Raw genomic sequence first — 21,855 nt, 5'->3', positions numbered from 1 at the left:
GTTGGTATCTCTCTTACAAAGAAGCTGTTTGCCCCTCCCCCCCTTTTTTGAGGGATCAGGGATCTCCCAGCAGTGTTTAGTTTCCTAAAAGCATCGTGGAATGGTAGCCGTCTGCACCTTTATTTTCCCTCTTTCTTTCTTCTTTGCCAGGGCCAATGCTATGGAGTGTTTGTTGGTTTGGAGTAGGGGTTGTCCACAGAGTCTAACAAGTGGGACAGTTCTCGGCCAGCCAGCCCGGTTCCTCAGGCCCTTTGCTCCATGCATGAGATTAGTTGAACTCTGGCAAGCCACATTTCACAGTCCGTACTCTGGGGCCAAGGGGATCTGTGAAGGGGCTAAACTCTTCAGAGTTGGTCAACTCAGTACCATGAGGCAGCACAGAGAGTTGGCTGTGTTTAGTTCTCCTACCCTGTCATTCAGCCTGGGAAATCACTTCAGTGCCAGAAACCTAGTATAATAAATAGTTTTCATGTGATTTTCAAAGACACACTGTCCAAACTGTCCAAACTCTGAGACCCAAGGGATAATATAAGTCACGTCACCATGCCATAGCTCAGTGAAGGGAGTGAACTTTAAAAACATGCTACCACGCAGGCCCTGACGCACACAGGACAGGCGCTGTTCCAGACCTTCCAATTTAGTGCACGGTTTTTCACCTGGCCTGATGTCGTGGCCGTGAGATCTGTGGCTTTTCATTGGCCAGCCGACATTCCCACCTCTCGTCATTTCATGAGGGATGTCTTTTGGCTTTGGGCCACACATCTTTTTCAAGATTTTTTTTCCTAGGTGACTTTCAACACAAGTTATTTAGAATGAGTGATTGCCTTTTGGTATCGTAACAACTATAGGTATTTTCAGGAAATGGCCTGGACAAGAAACTTGATATTGTGGTGATCTACATCACTCTTTCCTCTGGGGTCCTTTTCCAGCACCATCCTTCCTCCTTTGATGTGACTGCTGTCAGGACCCATCATTCATTTGTAAAAGAGCAGCCACTAGCTAGTAGTTAAGGGAATACTGTTGGGAAACAGACAAAATAACGAGCCTGGCTAAAATGCCATTCTTTCTTCTTCTCCACCTTTTCTTTTTGGGGGATGATGTTTTGTGGCTTCTGATGCACTGCTCCTCAAGTACTGAGATGCTCAAAGATGCTCGTGTAGTAAGAAAATGGAAAGATAAGGGTATTTCATTTTTAGCTCCATCTTTGCAAATGGAAGAAACAGAATTTTGTCCTTTGAGTGAAAAGCCCAATTTGAAATCAAGCTTGGATCTTGAGCCAGGAGAAGTCTTAGAAGTCATCTCGTCTCCCTCTTGTTTACAAATGAGGAAACTGAGAGTTGGGGAAGGGACTTGCTGATGGTCACACCGATAGGAAGTGACAGGTCTAGGACTTGAACTCATATCTTTTGATTGTAAATTCATTATCTCTGCTTTACCCAAAATTAAGGAAGATCAGATCTTGATGAGATGAACAATATAGTTTATATTATTTTGATAAATTTAAGGATCTGTGATTTGGGGGGATGTGGGGCCTTCCTCTGCCAACACTAAATTCATCTCATCCTTCACTTAGCCCCATGTGCGTGGTTGCCAGAGGTCTAGAGAGATTGGGAGCCTCGGCTCATGACCATGATGCTTTTGTTGTGTGTAGGCCTTGAGCCCAATTCTTCCTGTCCTGGTCCAATTTTTGCTCCTCCTCCTTCTACTATTTCTCTCAATGTGTGTGTGTGTGTGTGTGTGTGTGTGTGTGTATTTACATATATATATACACATACACACACACACTATATATATATGTACATATATATATATACACACACACTAAATTCTACTATATCTCTCATTATATGTTGAGAATTTCTGAATTTTTTATATAGTTCTAGAAACAAGCATTTCTATTGGATATTCTTTATAAAGAAACAAAATCATCAATGATTTTCCATTGGTTGGATAGGAATTTTATTTTATCTATTTGCCCTCACTTACCAAGACATGAATTTGAGTTGCACTTATTAGAGCAAAATCCATTGGTCAATTAAAAAAAAAATTTAAATATAGTGAACACAAAATTGCTTCTAGAGACAAAACCTTTTTTTAATGTAGAAAATCTATCCCAAAGAAAGTCAGTTGATCTAATTATGGGAGTCCCTTTTTTTGGGAATAATTATAACCAGTCACCAGAAGTTAACATTCAAAGCCTTTTAGCCTTAAAAACTTAATATCTTTTGGTATTAGGAGCAACTCTGAGAATGTGATTCCTCTTTACGAGAGAGGCTGCCTTTCTCTAATTGAATGTGCAAGGAAGGCTTTTCAGAATGGAAAACAAGATGAGATTTACAGGCAACATAAACATCATTTGTAGAAATAGATAGTTTCATCATTCAAAGAGATTGGACATTAATATCTTTGGTGATATGGAGTGTGACCTTTTCTCCCCCTGTCTGTGGGATCTTTTAAATCTGAGTTTATGCCTCCCTAAAAGAGGAGGTATTAAAATCGTCGTTGTATATTTTAGTCTGTCGTCAGAGTGATAAATCCTTTACAGTCAATTCCCCGTTTAGCTGTTTGATGGTGGGGAGTTTATATTGCATCCATTGTATTCACTCATTCATGTGTAATATTGAATCACTCTCCCCCCTTCCCCCCTGCTATCCCCTGTTTCCTGATTCTCTCTTTCTGTCTCCACAGCAAGCCACCAGCAATGAAGTAGGAGCCGAAGTCGTCCCTTCTGTCACAGTGAAGGTATTGAGCTAACCCTAGGTGGCCGTGCGCCAGACAGTAGCCCACATTTCATCCTGGCGTTTTCCCTGCAAGTAGCTCACGAAATGGGCAGTAAAGCCTCCAGGGTGGTTCATGTTTCAGGGGCTCATTCCTTCAGCGGGGGGAGCAGATGGCCTTATCTGTGGTGACAAATTTCCTGATGAGGTATGCTGTAGCATGAGTCTCATTTAGGACTGTTTTTGGATGGAAGGGAAGGCTAAGGGTCGCCCTGCAGCCTTCATGTGGCTGGGCCTGGAGATAGGAGGTTTTGGTGAAATCATCCATAGCTCGCGGGGAATTGGAGGGGTGGCAAGAGATGCAGGAGACTGCGCTCACCAGGGCTCGCTTCCAGAACCTGACAGTGTAACGAGGCAGAGGATCGCCCCTCGTCTGGTCTCAGAACCTTTCCGATGACCTGGGCATTCTGTGGTTGCTTGACCTCAAGCTGCTTCTGCAACATGTGAGACGGATCATTCCGGCCTTGTCCTTCGGCGAAGTTGGCAGTAGAGAGAAGGGAGATGCTCTGTGGGACCTGGATCTTGTGCAGTTATTCTCCCCCACCCTAGCAACCTCCCTCAGGGTTTCCATGAGTTCAATGAGTGCAGATGCCTCCCAACCCTGCCTTCATCCTCCTGTCTCCTGCCTGGTCTGCATCCCCAGCTGCCAGGACATTTCCACTTTGGGTTTCCCATAGACTCCCAATCTCCCTGTCCAAAACAGAACTCCTATTTTTCATCTTTCTATAAACACCATTGGGAGGCAGCTTTGTATGTGGGGAGATTAGTGGATCTAGAATCTGGGGATTTGAATTCAGTCCTTACCTCTGCTACTTCCCGCCTCCATGGCCTCCTTTTTCCACCTGTTTCTTCATCTAGAAAATGAGGGGGTCGGACTCCTCAGTGGCCTCTGCAGTCCTTCTCAGCTCTGGCGGTGATGCTGTAATTTTCTTGGGACCACCATGGTTCTGGTCCCATGGCTTCCCATCCACCGAGTCTCCCTTGACTCTCCTTCTTGTTCTTCCTCTTACATCTTTCCTCTCTGTTGCTCTGCTCCTCAGTTTGATGACCACTGCCTTTGCAGACACTCTCTGCTTCACCTCATGCTGTGGCTCACCCCTCTCCACTGCTCCAAATCCAGCCGTGGCTCTATTGTCTTCAAGGTTAAGTGGAAACCTAAAAGTCGTGTCCTTCAGAGCCCCTCCCCACTCACCACAGACTGCTGTATTCTCTTCTTTGGTCCCTCCCCTGGTACTTGCTACCTCCTGTGCCTGAGATGCTTGCCTTGGGCTTCCCCCTTTCTGGGAACTCCTGTCCCTATTGCTGAGATCCCTAATTACCTTGGAATCATCTGGAAATACTTATCTGTGCCAGAGGCTGCATTGGGTAGTAGATTCAAGCCCTGGCCCTGATACACACACACACACACACACACACACACACACATACACTCACACACACACACTCATACACAGACATACTCACACACACTCACACACACACACACACACTCACACACACTCATACACAGACACACTCACACACACTCACACACACACACACACACACACACACACACACACACACACACATAATATCTGTTTATAAATATATAAATCCCTCAGTACTCTAGGCAAATCCGAGACGACAATAGAGTTGTAGAGAGGGCACCAGTCACCATGAGGAGGTGGTTTCCTCTTCTGGGAAATCCCTGTGCCCATGAAATCACAAGTCTATACCTTTGATGCATTTGTTGTTTCCACCTCCTGAGGAGTCAAGACCAATTGATTCTCTGCATGGGCAGCCCGGCACTAAGTGCAGCGTGCAGCAGCGAGGGGAACCGAGCAAAAGCAGCTCATCGATCCATTGCTTCCTGACCCAGAAGCCAGTTTCTGCCCGCTGCACCGGTCGGCCTCACCTTTCAGTGTGCCAGAAACCAAACTCATATGTTTCTTGGACATTTAGTGTATGACCTGCTAAGCACTATTCTTTTGGGGAAAAAACCCCAATTATCATTTCCTCAGTGCTGGAAACCAGAAAATTGTGGATTTTGGCAGTTCAGGCAAAATTTGCTTGATGCCCTCTCCCTCCCTGTTTCTGTCTGTCTCCCTCTCCCCTTGTCTCGCTCTTTCTCCCTCCCTCTCTCCTCTTTCTCCGTCTCTCATCTCTTTCTCACCCTTCATGCAGAAACATACACATATATATGTACTTGCATACATACATACACAAATGTTTGCACACATACACACACGACTACTCAGATTCTTGATTGCTGCCCTTGAAGGGTGTGGAACATTGCCAGTTGGGTTAGTTTTCCCTGGATCCAACTGGTGGCTCCATTTGGGCTCTTTGGATCTGCGCTGAAGGCAGCCCACATGTGTAACTGCTCCCCAAGCTCCTTTTTTGGGATCCTGCCATGGGAAACAAGGGTGGTCTTCTCCAGTTTTCTCTCCCCCAACTCCCAAATCCAATCAAAAGCTCCATCCCCTTAATGCTACTTAGTTTAGAAAAGCATTAGTGGCAAGAAGTCAAGTGCTTGCACAGTAAAAATACTGAGTTTCAGGAATGATCTGCAGCTGGGCTTTGGAGGGCTTTGGATGGTTCATCCTGCATATTGACTCAGAAGTGTTTTGTGTCCACACGGCTCCTGTGTAGAATCCACAGACCCAGGTTCAAGCTCCCTGGGCCTTCTTGCCTAGGACGATGCTGGCCAAGTCATTCCCTTCAGTGTCTTTTGTACGATGAGAGGATTGGAGGCGGGAGCCTCGGACTTTTGCCTCCTGTTCCCACATTGGGTTTTCCCATGGAGCAGCAACGTCACATTAGTGGAATGGACAGAACCATTTTCTGTACAAGAAGAGTCTTCCCTAGCCTAGATGGCTGAGTTGTACGTTTTGTATCTTCTTGCTGAGAGTACTGTTTAGTGGGAAGATCTGGCTGTGAATGCCAGCCCTGCCACGTACAGCCTGCACCACCTTGGGTCTCAGTTTCTTCATCTGTAACGGGATGGATTTGGGTTTGTTGATCTTTGAAATCCCTTCTAAATTGATGGTTCTGTGCCCTCATGAGATTTGTGCAAGACCTGTCAGATTATGGCGTGGGGACCCCTTTATTCAACATGATGGCTTCTCTATAAAGTCCAGACATAAATCTCCTCTTATGGTTAAGTATCACAATGGCAGCCAAGATGTGCGGCCATAGACGTTTCCAGGATAGTAAATAAATCCTCTTAATGGAGACCATTTTTTCCATCTGTTCCAAGTGAGTGAAGATGAGGCTACCTTCAGTTTGGGCTCATGATGCGTGACCATCTATCCAGGAAGGACTTTGGGGTTATGCTTATATAACAAGGATGAAAATGTGGGCTCATGTTTCCTAAGGATTGTATTTCAGTTTGCAAGGGAAGCTAGAAATACCATGGAAAATCCTTAAATTATTCTCCCCCACCCACTCCTGCAACTTTGCCTCTTTTGCCCAGTTCAAATAGAAGATTACTCTAAGCCAAGTGTTGGTTAACGTTTTAGACTTTCTGACCCGCTCCTTGGATCCTGTGGTTATTTCTTCGATTGCTCCTGTTGCATTGTTGGCGCCCAATAAATCAGAAGATTGTGGATATCATATCACACGACACAAGTCAACCAGATACCCAAGAGTGAACCCCTCTTGGATGTAATTCAATATCAATTTGGGTGGAGAACAGCAGTAGCACGGACCCTAGCTAAAGGTTCTCCTGTTTATTTCTTGTCTTCAGCTGTTGGTTTAATTTTTTAAAGCAGAGAAAGTGAAGATGGTTTAATTTAGTTCCAGTGGGTGAGTGCTTGGCATGTGGGTGGTTCGCTTTGGTGTCGGAAAGAAGGCAGTGACCCTCGCCCTCTGCCCACGGCCCACTAAGGTTTGACATCTGGGTTGAAGTGTTGTCAGGAATAATTAGGATGTCTTAAAGAAGCCCTTGGGGGGAACTTGGGGTACAGTAGTCACTTCCACTGGTCGTCCTGCCAGTTTCCATGAGTGTTTGGTGTTGCTTTTGCTATAATAGTTAGTGCAGGTATAATGTGACTACTTAGCAGAGCTGCTGAGGCTTATGGAAGGAAATTTGTCCCTTAAAATAAATGTGGGATATTTCCAGAATTTATTGGGATACATTGGTGGGATAGAAATGGGCATGTTGGACAATCCAAACAGAAATGGATGACGCTTATCCATCCATGAGGATTCCCATATTGACTTGGTTTTAAAATGTTATATTTTTTGTATTTTTAATTATTTTATTAAATGTTTCCCAGTTACATTTCATCTGGGAGCATGGCACAGACCACACGTGGCCTGTGTGTTTGACACCTGTATTGCACATCGCCCCGAATTATCCCTTTATTCACCATTCCATAGACTGCTAGGCGTCTGGGAAGGGAAGGGAGGCTGCCCCCTCCAAAGAAGGCATGGCGATTTGAGCTCTGTGATTCTTCTTGTTTGGTCATTTCAGGTTGGCCCAGTTTGGGGTTTTCTTGGCAGAGATCCTGGCGTGGTTTGTCATTTACTTCATCAGCTCATTTTAAAGATGAAAAAATTGAGACAGAGTTAGCTGATTTGCCCCAGGTTCACCCAGATGCCAAGTGCCCAAGGCTTATTGACGGGTGTTCTGTGTCTCCAAGGGGCCCCAGAGTTCCTCAGGCAAAGAGAGGTAGAGTCAAGAGAGGAAGGATTCCACCTTTTGTGGGGAGCCAGGGTACGGCTCCGTGACTTTTGACTTTGAGCTCTGGTTAGAGTGATCAGTGGAAGAGGCAAAGAGGGAAAAGGCATCATCTTGGAAATGGAAATAAACCCAGTGGAGAGAGTATGAGGGGTTTGGGTGCACTGTAATCCATTGTGAAAGGATCCCATTAGAATGATGGAAGAAGGCCATCAGAGAAGTAAGGGACCAGGAGAAATAGGGACAGCCAGATCCTGAGTGACCAGCCTCCGCTGGTACAAGGTCAGGAGATAAGCAAAGGGCCTGCCGTACATTGGTGGGCTCCTCTGGGGGAATTAAGGGAGGTTCTCAACCTCCAACAACCTCCAACAGTGGAGGGACATGCACATCGATGAGATCTCACATCAGATCTATCCAGATTTGAAGAAATGTGTTCATGGCCCCATCTGAAGGGCTGTTTAGATGAGGAAGCCATGATCCTGGTTTAGACCAGTTTTTTTTTTTTTTTGGTTTTGTTTTTTTTTTGAATGTCAGTGAACTAGGTTGTGGTGGTGGGGCTGAAAGAGAAGGGAGAGCTGGGAAGACGTTGTGAAGGTAGAATAGAGAGACAGATGATGAAGGAGAAAGGAACTGACTTAATGGTGATACCATTAATGGAAATGGAGAAATCAGGAAGAATATTTCTTCTTGAGATGAAAACAATGAGGACTTCAGTGTTCCGGAATGGTGGGTAATACGTAGAAGTGCTCATCAGCCAACAGGAGCAGCAAATAGCCTAATTTGTAATATTTTTGTGTCTTGGATGCTTGGAAAAATCATCATACTGTCAAACATGACACTGATGATTGTTCCCCGCTGGTTGAGGTGCTTCTAGTCATTGTGGTGGGCCACATTTCTTGCCAACTACTCTTAGTGATAGTGATCCTGGTTTAGAGATGGGGTGGAAGTGGGCTGCTCTGGCTTTAAGTCCAGGCCCTATGGGAAGAAGATCCAAAAGGATTATTACTAGAAGGTCCACTACCAAGTGGACCCATAGACTTGCAAGGACCATTGCCTACAATTTGGAAAGGTTGTGGTTTGTGGCTGTGGAGGGAGATGCACCATGGCCGCCCTGGGACTCTTGGATCGTTGAAGTTTTTGTTTAAACTAGCCCCGAAACAATACCATTTTTGGTAAATACTTTGTCTTCTATTTGCTTTTAGGTCATGATACAGAGCCGGGTACCATTGCAGAAAACCAAGTTGTCTGTTTATATCGAGCCACCATTAGCATCCACCTGTGATCACTTCATCTTTGATTCCTTAGGTAAGTTCCTATGTATGTTTTTCATTTTTCTGGGAAGCTTGTGAGCTTCTTGATGTCAGGCCCCAGGTTTTGTGCTTTGCTACCTCTGGAGCCCTGAATGCAGTGCTCAGAGCCCAGAGCATGGTGGGCCATAGGCCAGCATTAAGCTGAGCAGGAATCCTCGGTATCACGTCTGATCAATAGTCATCTGGGCTCCCGTGAACATCATCAGTGCGTGGGAATGTTTCCCAAGCATCAGTCCTTGGATCACATTGCTAGCAGGCATTTGATCCCATCAAACTTCTGTATTCCTCGCTGGGACTTTTGTACCCATTGATTTTCTTTCTGCCCCAAAGCTAATCTAGACAAATTGATCCTTCACACGTGGGCAGACAGCTCTTAAGTTCCAGTCCATCCTGGCTCTCACGTGGCACACTGGATAGAATGCTGGGCCTGGAATCAGGAAGACCCAGCCTTTTTTCCAGGCAAATCACTTCATTTCTGTGTGGCTCAGTTTTCTCGCCTATAAATTGAGGGTAGCAACAGCACCAGCCTTCCATGGTTACCATGAGGCTCAAATGAGATAATCACTGGAAAAGCACAATGCCAGTAGATGAGGCATTAGTAAATAAATAATTCTTCTCTTCCTCTTTATATCAAGTCTTCTTGTCTTTAAGCTAATCATTCCCAGTGCTTTTAGCCGAGTCCCATGAGGCTCAGTTCCCTATCCTACCCCCATCCCCAGGTCATCTTTATTGGGCCCCTCGCTTCAGTTGGTCAGTGTCCTTTAGGTTTCCCAGAACCGGATGCCATGCTCCACCATGGAGAACACAGAGACCATTCCTCCTTTATTCTGAACGTTGTACTTTTATTAATGCCATATAGCCCATATATCTTTGCTACCTCTTCATGCTTCCTGATCTGGATGGCACTCACAGCTCAGCCAGTTCTCAAGTGCTTCTTGCTTGTCCAGTTGATTTAAAAATCCCAAAGTAGGGCTTAATGTCTCTTATTGAGCCCTGTCTCATTGGACAGAGCTCATCATTTAATCCCTCAAGATCTTGTAAGATGCCAGTGTGTCTGCCCCAGGCGTATTTAGGGGCACACACCTGTCACTTTTGCCTTCATCCAGGGTGCTGGCCCTGGCACTGACCCAATGCTCTTTGGCCGCTGGCAGAACCCTGGGATGTTCAGTGGAGGAGAAGGACCAAGGAGTTCCTTTTGGCTTGTGTGGAGCAGTGCCTGGCCCAGGTCTGCCACCCCAGGTCAGCCATTTAACCTCAACATCCTCCAAAACAAGAGCAGTTACACTTCAGGCACTTTGCAGGGTTCTCTCCGCCTTTCAGGTCTTGGTGGGTCTTGTGAGACTTGGCCCAAAGGTGTGCTTACTCACCTTCCCTGATACCTTGATGTTAAATGGGATTCCAGAATGGCAATCCTTGGAGGTCCCTGCCAGAACCGCAGCTCCCGGGTCCCTCCTCCAGAGCTCGGATCTGAATTAAAATCTCCTGACGGAGCTGGCCTCCCGGGAGCTCCCCTTGCTGGGCTGGAGCAGTTCCAGTCATTGCAGGTCTTCCTTAAAGTCTCCACAGCTTCTCCCCCAGGCTTCTCCCTCAGAGGTCAGAAGGAAGCAGTGGAATCAGTCCTTGAAGTGTTTGAAAGGCGCTCTCATGGGCTTTGTTTTCTTTAGGGTAATTGTTTCCATCTTTGTGAGCAGAAACTCGAGGCTCTTCCCCACAGCTGTTGCCATTCTCTGTACCTTCTTGAGATTAGTAATCAGTTCTTGATCATTTATGAAGTGCTGGCTGTATGTCAGGCACTGGACACCAGTGCAAACTAGGAAGCCATCCCTGCCCTTCAAGAACTTAAATCTGAATGAAAACGAGGGTTCCGAAGGGGTCTGAGCAGCTCTGAGGTCAGGACTCTGGGAGTCGGTCCACTTGCTTCCCTCTCACTTCAAGCTCTTGAATCCGGGCTCCCACCTCAGCAGGCAGTGAACCTGCACTTTCCACATAGACATCCCTTGGGGCCAAATCAGATGGGTCTTCTCTTCTTTATTCTAACTGTTATCCTTCTTAACTCCAGGGAACACCTCTCACATGTCTCTCTCTCCATCTCTCTATTCACATTTCCACTCTTAGTTTGGGCCCTCCTTGCTTCGGAGCTATTGCAGTGACACCTAATTTGGTCTCCTTGCCTCAAGCTACATCTTTCTCCATTCTATCAAATGAAATATTTTTTTTTATTATTATTATTATCATTACAATAATGTCTCCTGATTTTCATCACTTTTATTTCTCGAAACATCCTTTTCCTTCCCCCAGTGATTTGCCTGTTCTTTATAAAAAGAATTAAGAAAAAACAAAAACAGTTCAACAAAAATAACCAACCCATCAGCAAAATCCCACAGAATGGGCACTGTTCTGAACCCATCTATGGTTATCTCTGTAGATAAGGAGAGGTGGAGGTACACGCTCTGTTTCTTTGCAAATCTTATACATACTTTGTTACTCTTTGGGGACTGACTGATCAACCCAGTTTTGATTGTTTTTGTTCTTTTCTTTTATATTGTTGTAACCATTGTGCATTTTATTTTCTTGGTTCTTATTTGCTCTTTTATCATTTCATGTAAGTCTTCTTTTATGTTTTTTCCAGCCTGATTTTATTTCACTATAATCAAGTGTCATAATTTGTTTAATTCTCCCAATCCTATTCTCCCAATTTACCAATTGGTCCAAAACGAAACCCCTGAAACATTAGTCTGAGCCCACCACTGCCTTCCTCCATAAGCTCCTGTGGGCCCCTGATATTTCCAGGACCAAACACACTCTGCCATTTTTCTTCACACCTGACTTTGATTGACTGTTCCAGCCTTGCTAGTCCACTTTGCGTGTTCTTTGGTCTTGCTAAACTCATTTTTCAGTGTCTTTGCGCTGGCCAGAAATGCCCCCTTTCCCCATGTCCATTTCCCACAGAGCTCATTGCAGACAGCACCTTTGGTGTGCATCTCAACCTCCCTTTCTCCGTCCTGCTCTCACAACTGCTTTGGTGGCTCCCAGCGATTTCCTTGACTATCTTTTGTCAATACTTATTTTGTGTCTATGTGTGTACATGTTTCTTCCCCCAAATGCCAGAAAACTCTTAAGCCTGTCAGACTGCTGTCCATTGTGCTACCCTGTCTCCCCTAGAGTAGGGTTATGGTTTACAAGAGTATGTGGATGTGAATGGGCTGTGCCCTTTATGGGAAATCTCAATTCACCTGCTTCCTTTGGTACATGTTAATTGACTTGGGGGAGGGATCTGGAGGCCATTAAATCTAAGTTGCCACAGTTTAAGGGACTCGTCCACTGAGGTGACTCTATGACACTTTGCTTTTTAATTTAGGGCCCAGTTAAGAGTATACAAAAATCACAAAAGAGCTTTAAGGTAGAACTTTGGTCATAACAAATGAAGCCAGGGAAATGGCAGTAGGAGATGACGGACTTTTTGAGCATTAACCATAATCTGAATGGGAATACCTTTGTACCCTACGAAGTAAGACAGGAATAATTGCAGAACTGGTCCCTGGGTTTTGCTAGAGGGACGTTGCCTTACAGAGACTGCTTGGCTCTTTTACCTGAATGAAGCAGGTCTACTTTTCCAGAGTCCTGTCTTGTAGTGAAGCATGATGGATAATGAGACCTTGATTCTCAGGGTTCTGGGACAGGAGCTAAACTTTTCAATTTACGTGTTCTTTGGGTTTTCCCAAAGGTCAAATGAATGCTTTCTTCTCTTGACGGGGAATTCATTCATCTTTTTTGTTATCTTCCCGTGTCCATGGCCATTTGACCTTCCAATGTGTCTGTTAGATTCTTAACTGGTTTTTGGTTATTCTGGGTCAGACAGATTTAAAAGCAGAATCTAATTTTTTGACTCCATTGTACCTTTCAGACCATAGTAATGTATTGTAATTTCCTATCTTTTCCATATTTTGGAAGGGCACCTAGAAAGAGGAGAGAAAAAAGGCGTTAGAATCTTTTTCACTTTAAATATTGGAAAATGTGTGCTTCCCTCCAAAAACCTCATTTCTTTCCCTTTTCTTTTTCTCTCCCCCCCCCCCCTACTTCTGTAGAGCCGGATATTCTGAAAACTTTCAGCTTGTCTGTGTTTCTGAAAGGAAATTACCTGCCCTCCGAGCTGGAAGGCACCGCCGTGGCCTCCTATAGCATGTCCACAGGTAAGCCGCGACTTCCCAGAGAGACTCCAGAGTCTGATTTAGCTTTTGGATAAATCCTGGGAGGGATTGAAATGCTGTGTGGGAACACATCAGGGAAGCGCTTTACAACTGTTCTGTCGCACATGTACGATGCACCGAGACTGCCTGCTGTCATGGGAGAGAGCAAAATCTCATTTCTTTCTTTCTCCTCAGTCTTATTTGACTTTCACAGTCGCTCAGGGATGCCATATCCCATTTAGTGCTGAGGAATCTTTGCAGTGACAAGACATCTGTCTGTCTGAGCTAGTATCGGAGGTGGGATTTGAACCCAGGCTCTTCACCAGTGTCTCCCGGTTGCCCCCCAATGCTAGGCCCCCATCACAGATGTGTGCTCACGCCCCCCAGCACACAGCCCTCTGTACAGGAGTGAAGGCAGTAATGCATCTGTGAACATAATTAATGTTCACATTTAGAGAAAAGTCAATTTCCTCTTTTTCACTGATCTGAATTTAAAATAAATGCAGTGCTGATAAGTAGCCACAAGGGGGCATTCGATGACATGTGCCCATGGCAGGCTGCCGGGGCTTGCACTGGATTGAACCTTGCCCTCCTCTAAGCGAATCCTTGTCAGGCGCCCTGTGGCTGTTTCTGGAGCCCCAGGACTCTGGCCCCGGGCCTGGGAGCGCCCCGGGACTGGGACTCCATTACCGTCCTTCATATCTCACCACGCCCAAGTCTTCCAGCTTGGTTCCTAATGTGATTGTGTTTCTGTAAACTGCAGACCCTTCCAGAGTAAACTTTCACCAACTTCGCCTTAGCAGAGGATGATTGAATGAGACTTCACAGATGTCGTGAATTCCGTTACTTAGGGATGCGTTATTGGCCCACGTCACCGAGCACATAGTCTCCGTCTTGCTGCCACACTAACTTTCCCACTTATAATTAATACTCTCATAAAGGGAAGCAGCGAAGGAGAGAGCGCGGGCTCTGCTACTTGGGATTATTGGTAACTACACAAAATAGTGGGGGCTGAAGCTAATTACTGACGTGAGAGACTGGGCTGGTTGGCGATTTTTTCCTGCATCAGTATTTGGGAACCAAGTACGTTTAATTTAGAGCCTTGTAAATGTAGCGTCTGTGAAAAAGTCTGACTTTACTTGTTTCTCCCAACTGATAACTGTTAGCTTTGTTTTGTACTTTTACACAAGATAATTTAATTGTGTTTCCTTTTTCCTCACCCACTTTCCCCTGTCCTCTGCCTCTGATTGTAGACCTCAATCCGGATGGTAAGTGAAAGGAAACTTTAAAAAACATGAATGTCACAGTTGACACTTGATTGGGCAACGGACATAATATTGTGCTGTTGATACATGTGTAAGGATTCATGCTTCTAGAAGGTGATGCTTTTGCCTGGATTCTTCTGGGAACTGGATTATATAAACTGTGGGGAAGAATGGGGGCAGAAATTTGAGAAGAAAGTCATCAGAAAAAAAGAGAAATAATGCAATTACTTCTTTCTGAAAAAAGGAAACAAAAAATTTGAAAATTGTAAAAATTTATCCATGTCAATTGTTTGCCTGGATCATTGTTGACTTTTCTGTATTTAGAAAGACAGTCATTGGAAATGGAATCCTCAGGTATTTCCTGTGCACATCGCTGCTTTAATCTGGCCTTCCAGAGACACAGGCTTACTTCTCTGTGCTCTCTGGGCCTCATCGCTCCCCTGCCAGCCTTTGAATTGGCTGCAGAAGCTCCCTCCTGATGGCGGCCGAACCCGGCTCCTCTAGAGTGCCGAGCTCTTTCTGAACTCTAGACTCGCCGGCTTTTAAAATTCAGATTTTTAAACCTATTTCTTGGCGCCAGATAGCATTTAAAAACAGAAGCGTTCTGAACCTCATTGTCACAAAATTGGTGCTGAACATTGCTTATGTGGTTTTTCTTTTAAAGTTTTTTATTTTTTTTTTCAGAATATTTCCAAAGGATGTGTTTTTACTCACTGTGTAGATTCATCCCTGCTAGTAGTGAAATTAAAATGCTGAGTAGTCACCAATGAGAAACACATAGCTCCCAGGAAGTGCCCTTTGTGCGTAGCAGTGGAATTGTACACTGAGGCAGCTTGCCTTTCTTGGCTCTCATGGGAGTAGATACCAAACTAGCCTACATTTATGTGAAGAACAGCATGGTTTAGATGCTTTAACTCCCAAAGGCAGAGATAAAGATGGCTGTCTCCTTCTGCCCTTGTCCCACTAGCTACTTTAAAAACATACGTCGATTTTGGGGAGCAAAGTTTAAGTGCTTAAGCCAACCTAGATGAGCAAGAAGCAAGAAGATGTAGCTGATTCATGCATCACATGCACACAGGGTTTTATATTTCAAAGACTGGCTCCTTTTGGAGGCCTGATCTGTTTCGCCTGTGATAGAGCCAAGTAATCCTGTTTTGACAGGAGGAAGAAGAGAATGTAACTGAGGCTTTAGGTTGTCCCATAAGAGTTATTTGCCATTTTGGGGGCATTAAAGTTACACAACATGGACAATGTAAAACATGAGCGTGGATGACGGGCAGCGCCCCGTGAGAAAACGCAGAGGGGACAGAAGTCCTGGCTTCCAGACGGGGCCGTCGCCGCATGGGCGGCTTTTGGTCTCGATTCACAGTTCCTTTTCCCGGCCCTTCCACGCGGCCTTGGAGATTATGAATGTGTCATTGTGTGCACACATGTTCAGATCCTTGCATAGAATACAGGATGCACATAGAGAGTATTGTAATGTATATCAAAAGACACAGTGTAGACATTTATACACACGTACACACATGTATGGAGATAGGGACACATGTGTCTGAATAACTGAGAGATACATATATTTTTCTCAATTAAGATATATGGTTTTATTACACACGTACATCTATACCTTCATACATAGATATGTAAGATATATGTAAATGAATACATATAAATGCAGAGAATTGGTGAATATAGAAATATAATTTCTTGTATTAAAATTCAATATTACTATATTAATAAATGCTTGATTATAGTATCTTACAGCACACCTAAAATTTTCAAATGCATATATATATACTATATATGTTATATATAATATATGTGAAAATGTATATATACTATATATGTTATATATAATCTGCACATAGATAGATAAATAGATGTGTGCGTTTGTCTTTTCCCTTTCTCACCCCTTTTCCATGTTCTCATCGGGAGCTATGGTTTTTTTCCCAGCAGTTTTTGGATCTGTTTGACAGTGATATTGGGCTTAAGGGTATGACAGATGTAATTAATATTCTGCTTCAGGGAAAAATTCTTTCTGAAGAAAAAAATAGATATGAAAAATGTATATGTACTATATATGTTATATATAATATGTGTATAGATAGATATGTGTGTATTTGTCTTTTCTCTTTCTCACCCTTCTCCATGTTCTCATGGGGAGTTATATATTTTTTTCCCCTAGCAGTTTTTGGATCTGTTCCCTGTTTGACAGTGATATTGGGCTTAAGGGTATGACGGATGTAATTAATATTTTGCTTCAGGAGAAAAAAACGTCCTTTCTGAACATTAGTTCTATGTTAATTTTCTCACTAAGTGTTAAGTAAGTTATTGATGATCACAAGCTATGCTTATTCATTCGTACTTGGAAGGAAACTGTGGGGATGCCCAGTTTTGTGACAATCTGTGGGAGAGGTTCAGTGCTATGGGGGAAGTTTCTGGCTAAAAAAAATTGTATTGTCTCCATTTTTTCCTCAATGCTGCTTCAAGAAACTTGGCCACACCAGTTTTAAAAAAATCTTTTTTTTTTTTTTTTTTTTTTTTTTTTTTTTAAGTCATGTATGGAATAAAGAAAAGAAACAACTAATTCAGGAAAAATAAGTGCCATCCTGGTCATTTCCACTAAGTTGAAAGCCACCATTACAGCTGTTTTCAAAAGGCTCTATTCCAGTAGGTTTTCTTTATGTTTGGGCCTTTCTATTGAGTAGAACCAAAGTTTTCAGGCCCTAGGTTCTAACAGAAAATAGAAAAGGAGCAGAATGTTGGCAGCAAGCTGCAATGTTAATATTTCATTTTTTTCAAGAAAATGGATTTTTGTGAAGTGTGGAAGCCTCCAGAAACTGTTCCCAAAGCTGGCATTTGAAATGTTTAGGAAAGGTGCTCTAATTAATCATTCAGCAATACTCCAGTGTTAATTAAGTACCTACTGGGTATAGGCTAGGCCCTTTGCTCTCAGTTTCCTCATCTGTAAAATGAACTGGAGAAGGAAATGGCAAACCACTCGAATGTCATGAAGAGTTAGACACAACTGAAAACCAACTCAGCAACAAATATCCCTAGCTTGATGGATTTTTGTTTATATTTTAATTTTTTCTAGTCTTTCATCTGAATAACACTAACTTTTGTCTATGTTTGAATAAGTCTTTAGCAAGCTTTACTCAAATACCCAGAGGACTAAGAATAAACATGTTTTTCAGATAAATAGAGAATCAGATCTACTATGAAGTAGATTATTATGTAACTTATTCATTAGTAGGTGCCTAATAAATGCTCATTGAATTGAGCAGAATATGACTTAGAAAAACTTCCTCCATCCTGTAGCAAAGCTGCCTTCTCCATTTTGAAGATGTGAATAGACATAAAGTAAATAAAGTAAATATAGTAAATAGATATAAGTAAAACTCAATCTTGGTTTCCAGTTTGTGTTCTATATATTCTGGGGTATTTCTAAGCCATTTTTCTTTATTTATTACTTATTTTATTTATTCATTATTTATTCTTCAGTAAGAAAATTAGGAAATAATTTTAGGAATTTTCTTAATGGTTGGGAGATAAATTTTTAAAATTTCTGAATAGAAGTTTTAGGAATGGTGATATTCATTCAATCTTTTGTTGAGGTGGAAAATAGGGGGCAGCTCATGTCCTTAGCCCTTTGGTTCTAATTTATTGTGCTTACGGATTTGTGTACTGAGGACTTTTTAGAAACTGTCTGTCCATTGGTGGAAGGCCTTGATTGAACTGACATGGTTGTAGATGACAGCCATCATACACCAACGCCACAGAATCAGTGGTTATTTTCCTCTGCAGTCTGCTGACCTTAGGACTGGATGGGTGCTAAGACATTGGTAGGCTGCAAATTCTCAGTTATCCATTTTGACATCAAGTCGACAAAAGTGAATAGGAGAAAAAAAATCCCTATTTCAGAATTCAAGGAAAGCTGTTGCTTTAAAGTCAGGAATTGCCACACGGTTGCCACACGGTTGCCTTTCCTTCTGATATTTCAGGTATCCCTCGAGTTGTCCAGTGTAAATTCAGACTGCCACTGAAATTGATTTGCTTGCCCAATCCACCTTTCAAAACAGCGATTCACAAACTCACGATTGATACGAACAAACCTCCTATCAGCCTCTCCAGCCTTTTCCCAGGTAGGCCTTTGGAAGGGGTGTGTGTGTGTGTGTGTGTGTGTGTGTGTGTGTGTGCGCGCGCATCAGTAACATAAGAAATGTTAGGCATTTAAAGTGGACTCCCCTCATCGGTGAGTAATGAGGGGGTAATTATAAGATAATCAGCAAGTCAGCAAAGAAGAATGTTTCAAGGATTCCCCCCGCCCCGCTCCATTTTGCCTGGTCAAAGGTGCAGCTTATATCAACAAAGTAATAACATGTAGCTTTTAAGTTAGATTCAAAATATTTTAATCATTATTTTGATTCATCATTCAAAAATGAAAGCATCAAATGCATCTTTTGAGATGGCAGGATTTCTTTGCCTGGAATGTAAATATTTATTATACATCTTTATTGTAGGTACATAAAATAAACCCTTTTCTAAGTATACCTTTCTGCCCCAGGTGAGTAATCCTATAAATAGCTTCTCTTGGGCGGCCCTGATCCTTCCAGCATTTGGAAAAGGAACATGTTCATTCTTTGGCCCCTGTTGTCTGCCGGCGCTTCCCCCTCCCCCCCTCAGCACTGGGACAATTCTGGGACTCTCGGTGTGGGTTTGTGAATGCAGAGAATGTGTGATAGAACCCACGAGGTGCCAGGTCTTTTTACCTAGGAACTCAGCTCAGCTAGTTCTGGGGCACCCCATGTATTTACTTTTTGGGGGAATAGTGTGGAATTAAAAAAAAAAGTCTGCTGATTTCCTCAGCCTTCATATGCCCCCTTAATAAATTCAGCCTTGCTTCCTCAGCAATGCAGCCTTACCTTGGCATTTGTGGTAGGATTCAAAATACAAAATATCCTTCCCGACAAGATTTTAGAAATACTGTGGTAAGTCAAGATTTATGTAATTAACTACTTAAGAGTACTGAAACTTTATTTTTGATTGTTTTGCAAGGTGTTTTCATAGCTCTTTTTTAAAAAAAAATCATTAATCGAATACATTAGCTTACAAATATATTTTATTTCTGGTATTTGGTTTCTTGATTGTATTATTTTGGGGAAGAGAGGAGATGCTTGTGTTTGCATGAATTGCTTTTGGAAGCTTTGTTTACTTTCTTTTTGGATAATTTGTGCCAAATTGGGACTCCTCACCACAGGTCAATCTGTGTAATTAATTTGAAAGTCAGAGTGATGACTGTGTCCTATATTCATTATTTATCATTAACAAGGAGTCCCTCATGCAGTCAGTCATTGTCTTTTTGGGGAAATAGAGTTGGAAATTGAGTTGAATAAGATGTTAGAATTTGTTGGATGCTCAGGTGATTTGCTCTGGCCAACTGTGTTGTCCTTGGGGGTTTGATAAGCATTATTTAAAGTGATGAGATCCAGGGACTGATTGCCTCAAAATGAGAAGAGGGAGGTAATTTTGTAGAAGAGGTTCCATCTTTCAAGTTGAGCAGACCTGGCATGTTAAAGAAAGCTTTAATGAATCATTGTTTTCTGAGAGATAGGATTATGAAATATTCTAGGTCAGACTGAGGTCTTCTGGATGCTTAACAGTTGGTCCTCGGTGGGAGAGTGGTGGGAGTGGAGTGCACTGCAGGTAGATCTCCCTCATGCTCCCCAGACTTGGGGGGATGTGCAGTCCAGTCCGATGGGGCTTGGTACACGTGCCCTTCCTGAGCTGTGTCAGTCAAGACCCCTGAAGTCTCAGTATTTTTGGGACTCTGACTGCTTAGACTTTGTGACTGTGAGAAAATCTAGTGTGCCAGCTTGTTAGAGAACAGGCAACCCAGGGCCTGAGGTCCTTGCCTCTGTTGACCGGTGAGATCTCGGGGCTCTCTTTGGGGTTACCTGGAGTGATCCGGTAAATTCCCGGCTCACCTCAGTGGTCTAATTAGGGCAACAATGACTGAGGGATATCTGGGTGTTGTCAGCTTGAAAGATCTTTAGAATGTTAAACAAGTTAAACAATATTAAGGACGTTGAGGCTTTCCCGATTTCCAGAGAAGACAAAAGCCTGAGAAATGATTTAATTAATGTCTGGAGCCTCTTTCCTGAGAGTTCTTGGCATATCACTTATGAAAGAGATCATTTTCTTATTTAAAATCGATGAACAAAGAATTAGAAAAATACTGCACCAAATCATGTGCCTGGTCCCTATGGAAGCTGGAACTCACTGGTCTTCCCCCTTCCCCCCCAGTGTTTTTACATGAATGAATACTGAAGTTGGTTGAGTTGAACAAATGCATTGAACCCAGTGCAGTAATGCCCAATAAAACGCAGCCAACTAAAACTTCTACACATTTCAGTTGACACAAGCTATATTTAACTTGATCTCTCCTTAGGCCCTATTGATATGGAGAGATTTTTTGTCATCAGAACTTTAAGTCCCCACCAGCGGGGGCTGTCGGGATCAGATTCCTACCAGGGATGCCTCTTCCTCAGGATAGTCTTTCTCACCCGTGAGGATGGAGACAATGTTGGTCAATGTGATTTAGCTAGAAAATGTTAGAATAGCATCAGTAGAAGGGGCCTTCTCAAAAGAAATTCAGTTCAATTCAACATGCACTTATATTACTGTGTATTACGACTATGTGTTGGGGATTACAGCAATGCTAGGGGACAGGGATAAGGAGAAAAAAATGGACACAATTCTTGCTCTCGAGGACCTAGAAGTTAGAATGGCTAGAATGGACAACCCAAGCACGAGTAGGGATTTTATAAGCCACCCGGAGGAAGACCGGCTCAGGTAGCCGAGCTTTCCTGAGAAGATTGCAGAGGATGAGGCAGTTTTTCCTTGGTGTTAGCCAGCAGTAAAATACCTGTCCCGGTCTGCTTTTCCTCCCAGGTTTTGCTGAGCAGCTGGATGACGATCAGGGGAATGTGATCGGCTTTCGCTTCATAACCGGCTCCCGCGTCACCCTCCTTGCATCAAAGACCTCTCGTAAGTAAAATTAAATTGCTGATTCTCAGTCTCACAGAAGAAGCATCTGAATCTGGACGTGTTTTCTGGATAATGGGGTAGGAAAGGCTGGAGTAGAGGAGGGAGCATGGGGTCCTAAAAAAGGCAGAACTCAAACCAGACACTGCGGAATCACGCCTGGGTCTGCTGTTGGCCTGGTGGGTGACCTTGGCACGACATCTGGGTTTCTTCATCTTTAAAAGGGAAGTAGGGGTAGGCAGTAAGCAGAAAGCTGGCTACTTCACCCCCCACCCTATATCAATGTTGCCCCCTGAAAACAGAATAGAATAGGAAGCTCCTTGAGGACAGGGATTCTCACGGCTTTGTATCTGAATCCCTAGTACTTGGTTCTTATTTAGTTGCTTAGTCGATGCTCATTCATTCATTTATCTCCAGTGTCTCTTCCAACTCCAAATCCTCTAGAGCCCAGTCCCTGGAGAGCTTAAAGGTGGGGAAAACATGTTGTAATATTCAGTCCTTTTCAAGTGTTCTAATCCCTTCCAGAAGCCATATTCTCCTATGTCTCACTTAACTGCCAAGGCTACATATGATAGGAAAAATAATATTTAGGCTCAAAGGAACATC

At 43.4% G+C, this 21,855-nt stretch overlaps 1 protein-coding gene across 5 annotated transcripts in view; it reads left to right on the top strand.

Moving 5' to 3' along the window:
- The window catches only part of BBS9 (Bardet-Biedl syndrome 9), a 300,830-nt gene that overhangs the window by 110,422 nt on the left and 168,553 nt on the right, over nucleotides 1-21,855 (top strand). For 3 of the 5 annotated variants that reach the window (XM_074284314.1, XM_074284316.1, XM_074284317.1), the window contains 5 exons: nucleotides 2,689-2,742; nucleotides 8,646-8,748; nucleotides 12,839-12,943; nucleotides 18,207-18,347; nucleotides 21,157-21,252. In XM_074284314.1, the coding sequence (XP_074140415.1) occupies nucleotides 2,689-2,742; nucleotides 8,646-8,748; nucleotides 12,839-12,943; nucleotides 18,207-18,347; nucleotides 21,157-21,252 (499 nt within the window). Of the gene's footprint in view, nucleotides 1-2,688; nucleotides 2,743-8,645; nucleotides 8,749-12,838; nucleotides 12,944-14,193; nucleotides 14,209-18,206; nucleotides 18,348-21,156; nucleotides 21,253-21,855 lie in introns of all 5 variants that reach the window. The other 2 variants (XM_074284313.1, XM_074284315.1) reach the window with 1 other exon arrangement.

Source organism: Sminthopsis crassicaudata, chromosome 1, assembly GCF_048593235.1.
Source record: "Sminthopsis crassicaudata isolate SCR6 chromosome 1, ASM4859323v1, whole genome shotgun sequence".
In the NCBI taxonomy this organism is placed as follows: Eukaryota; Metazoa; Chordata; class Mammalia; order Dasyuromorphia; family Dasyuridae; genus Sminthopsis; species Sminthopsis crassicaudata.
This window is presented reverse-complemented; position numbering and strand designations above follow the sequence as displayed.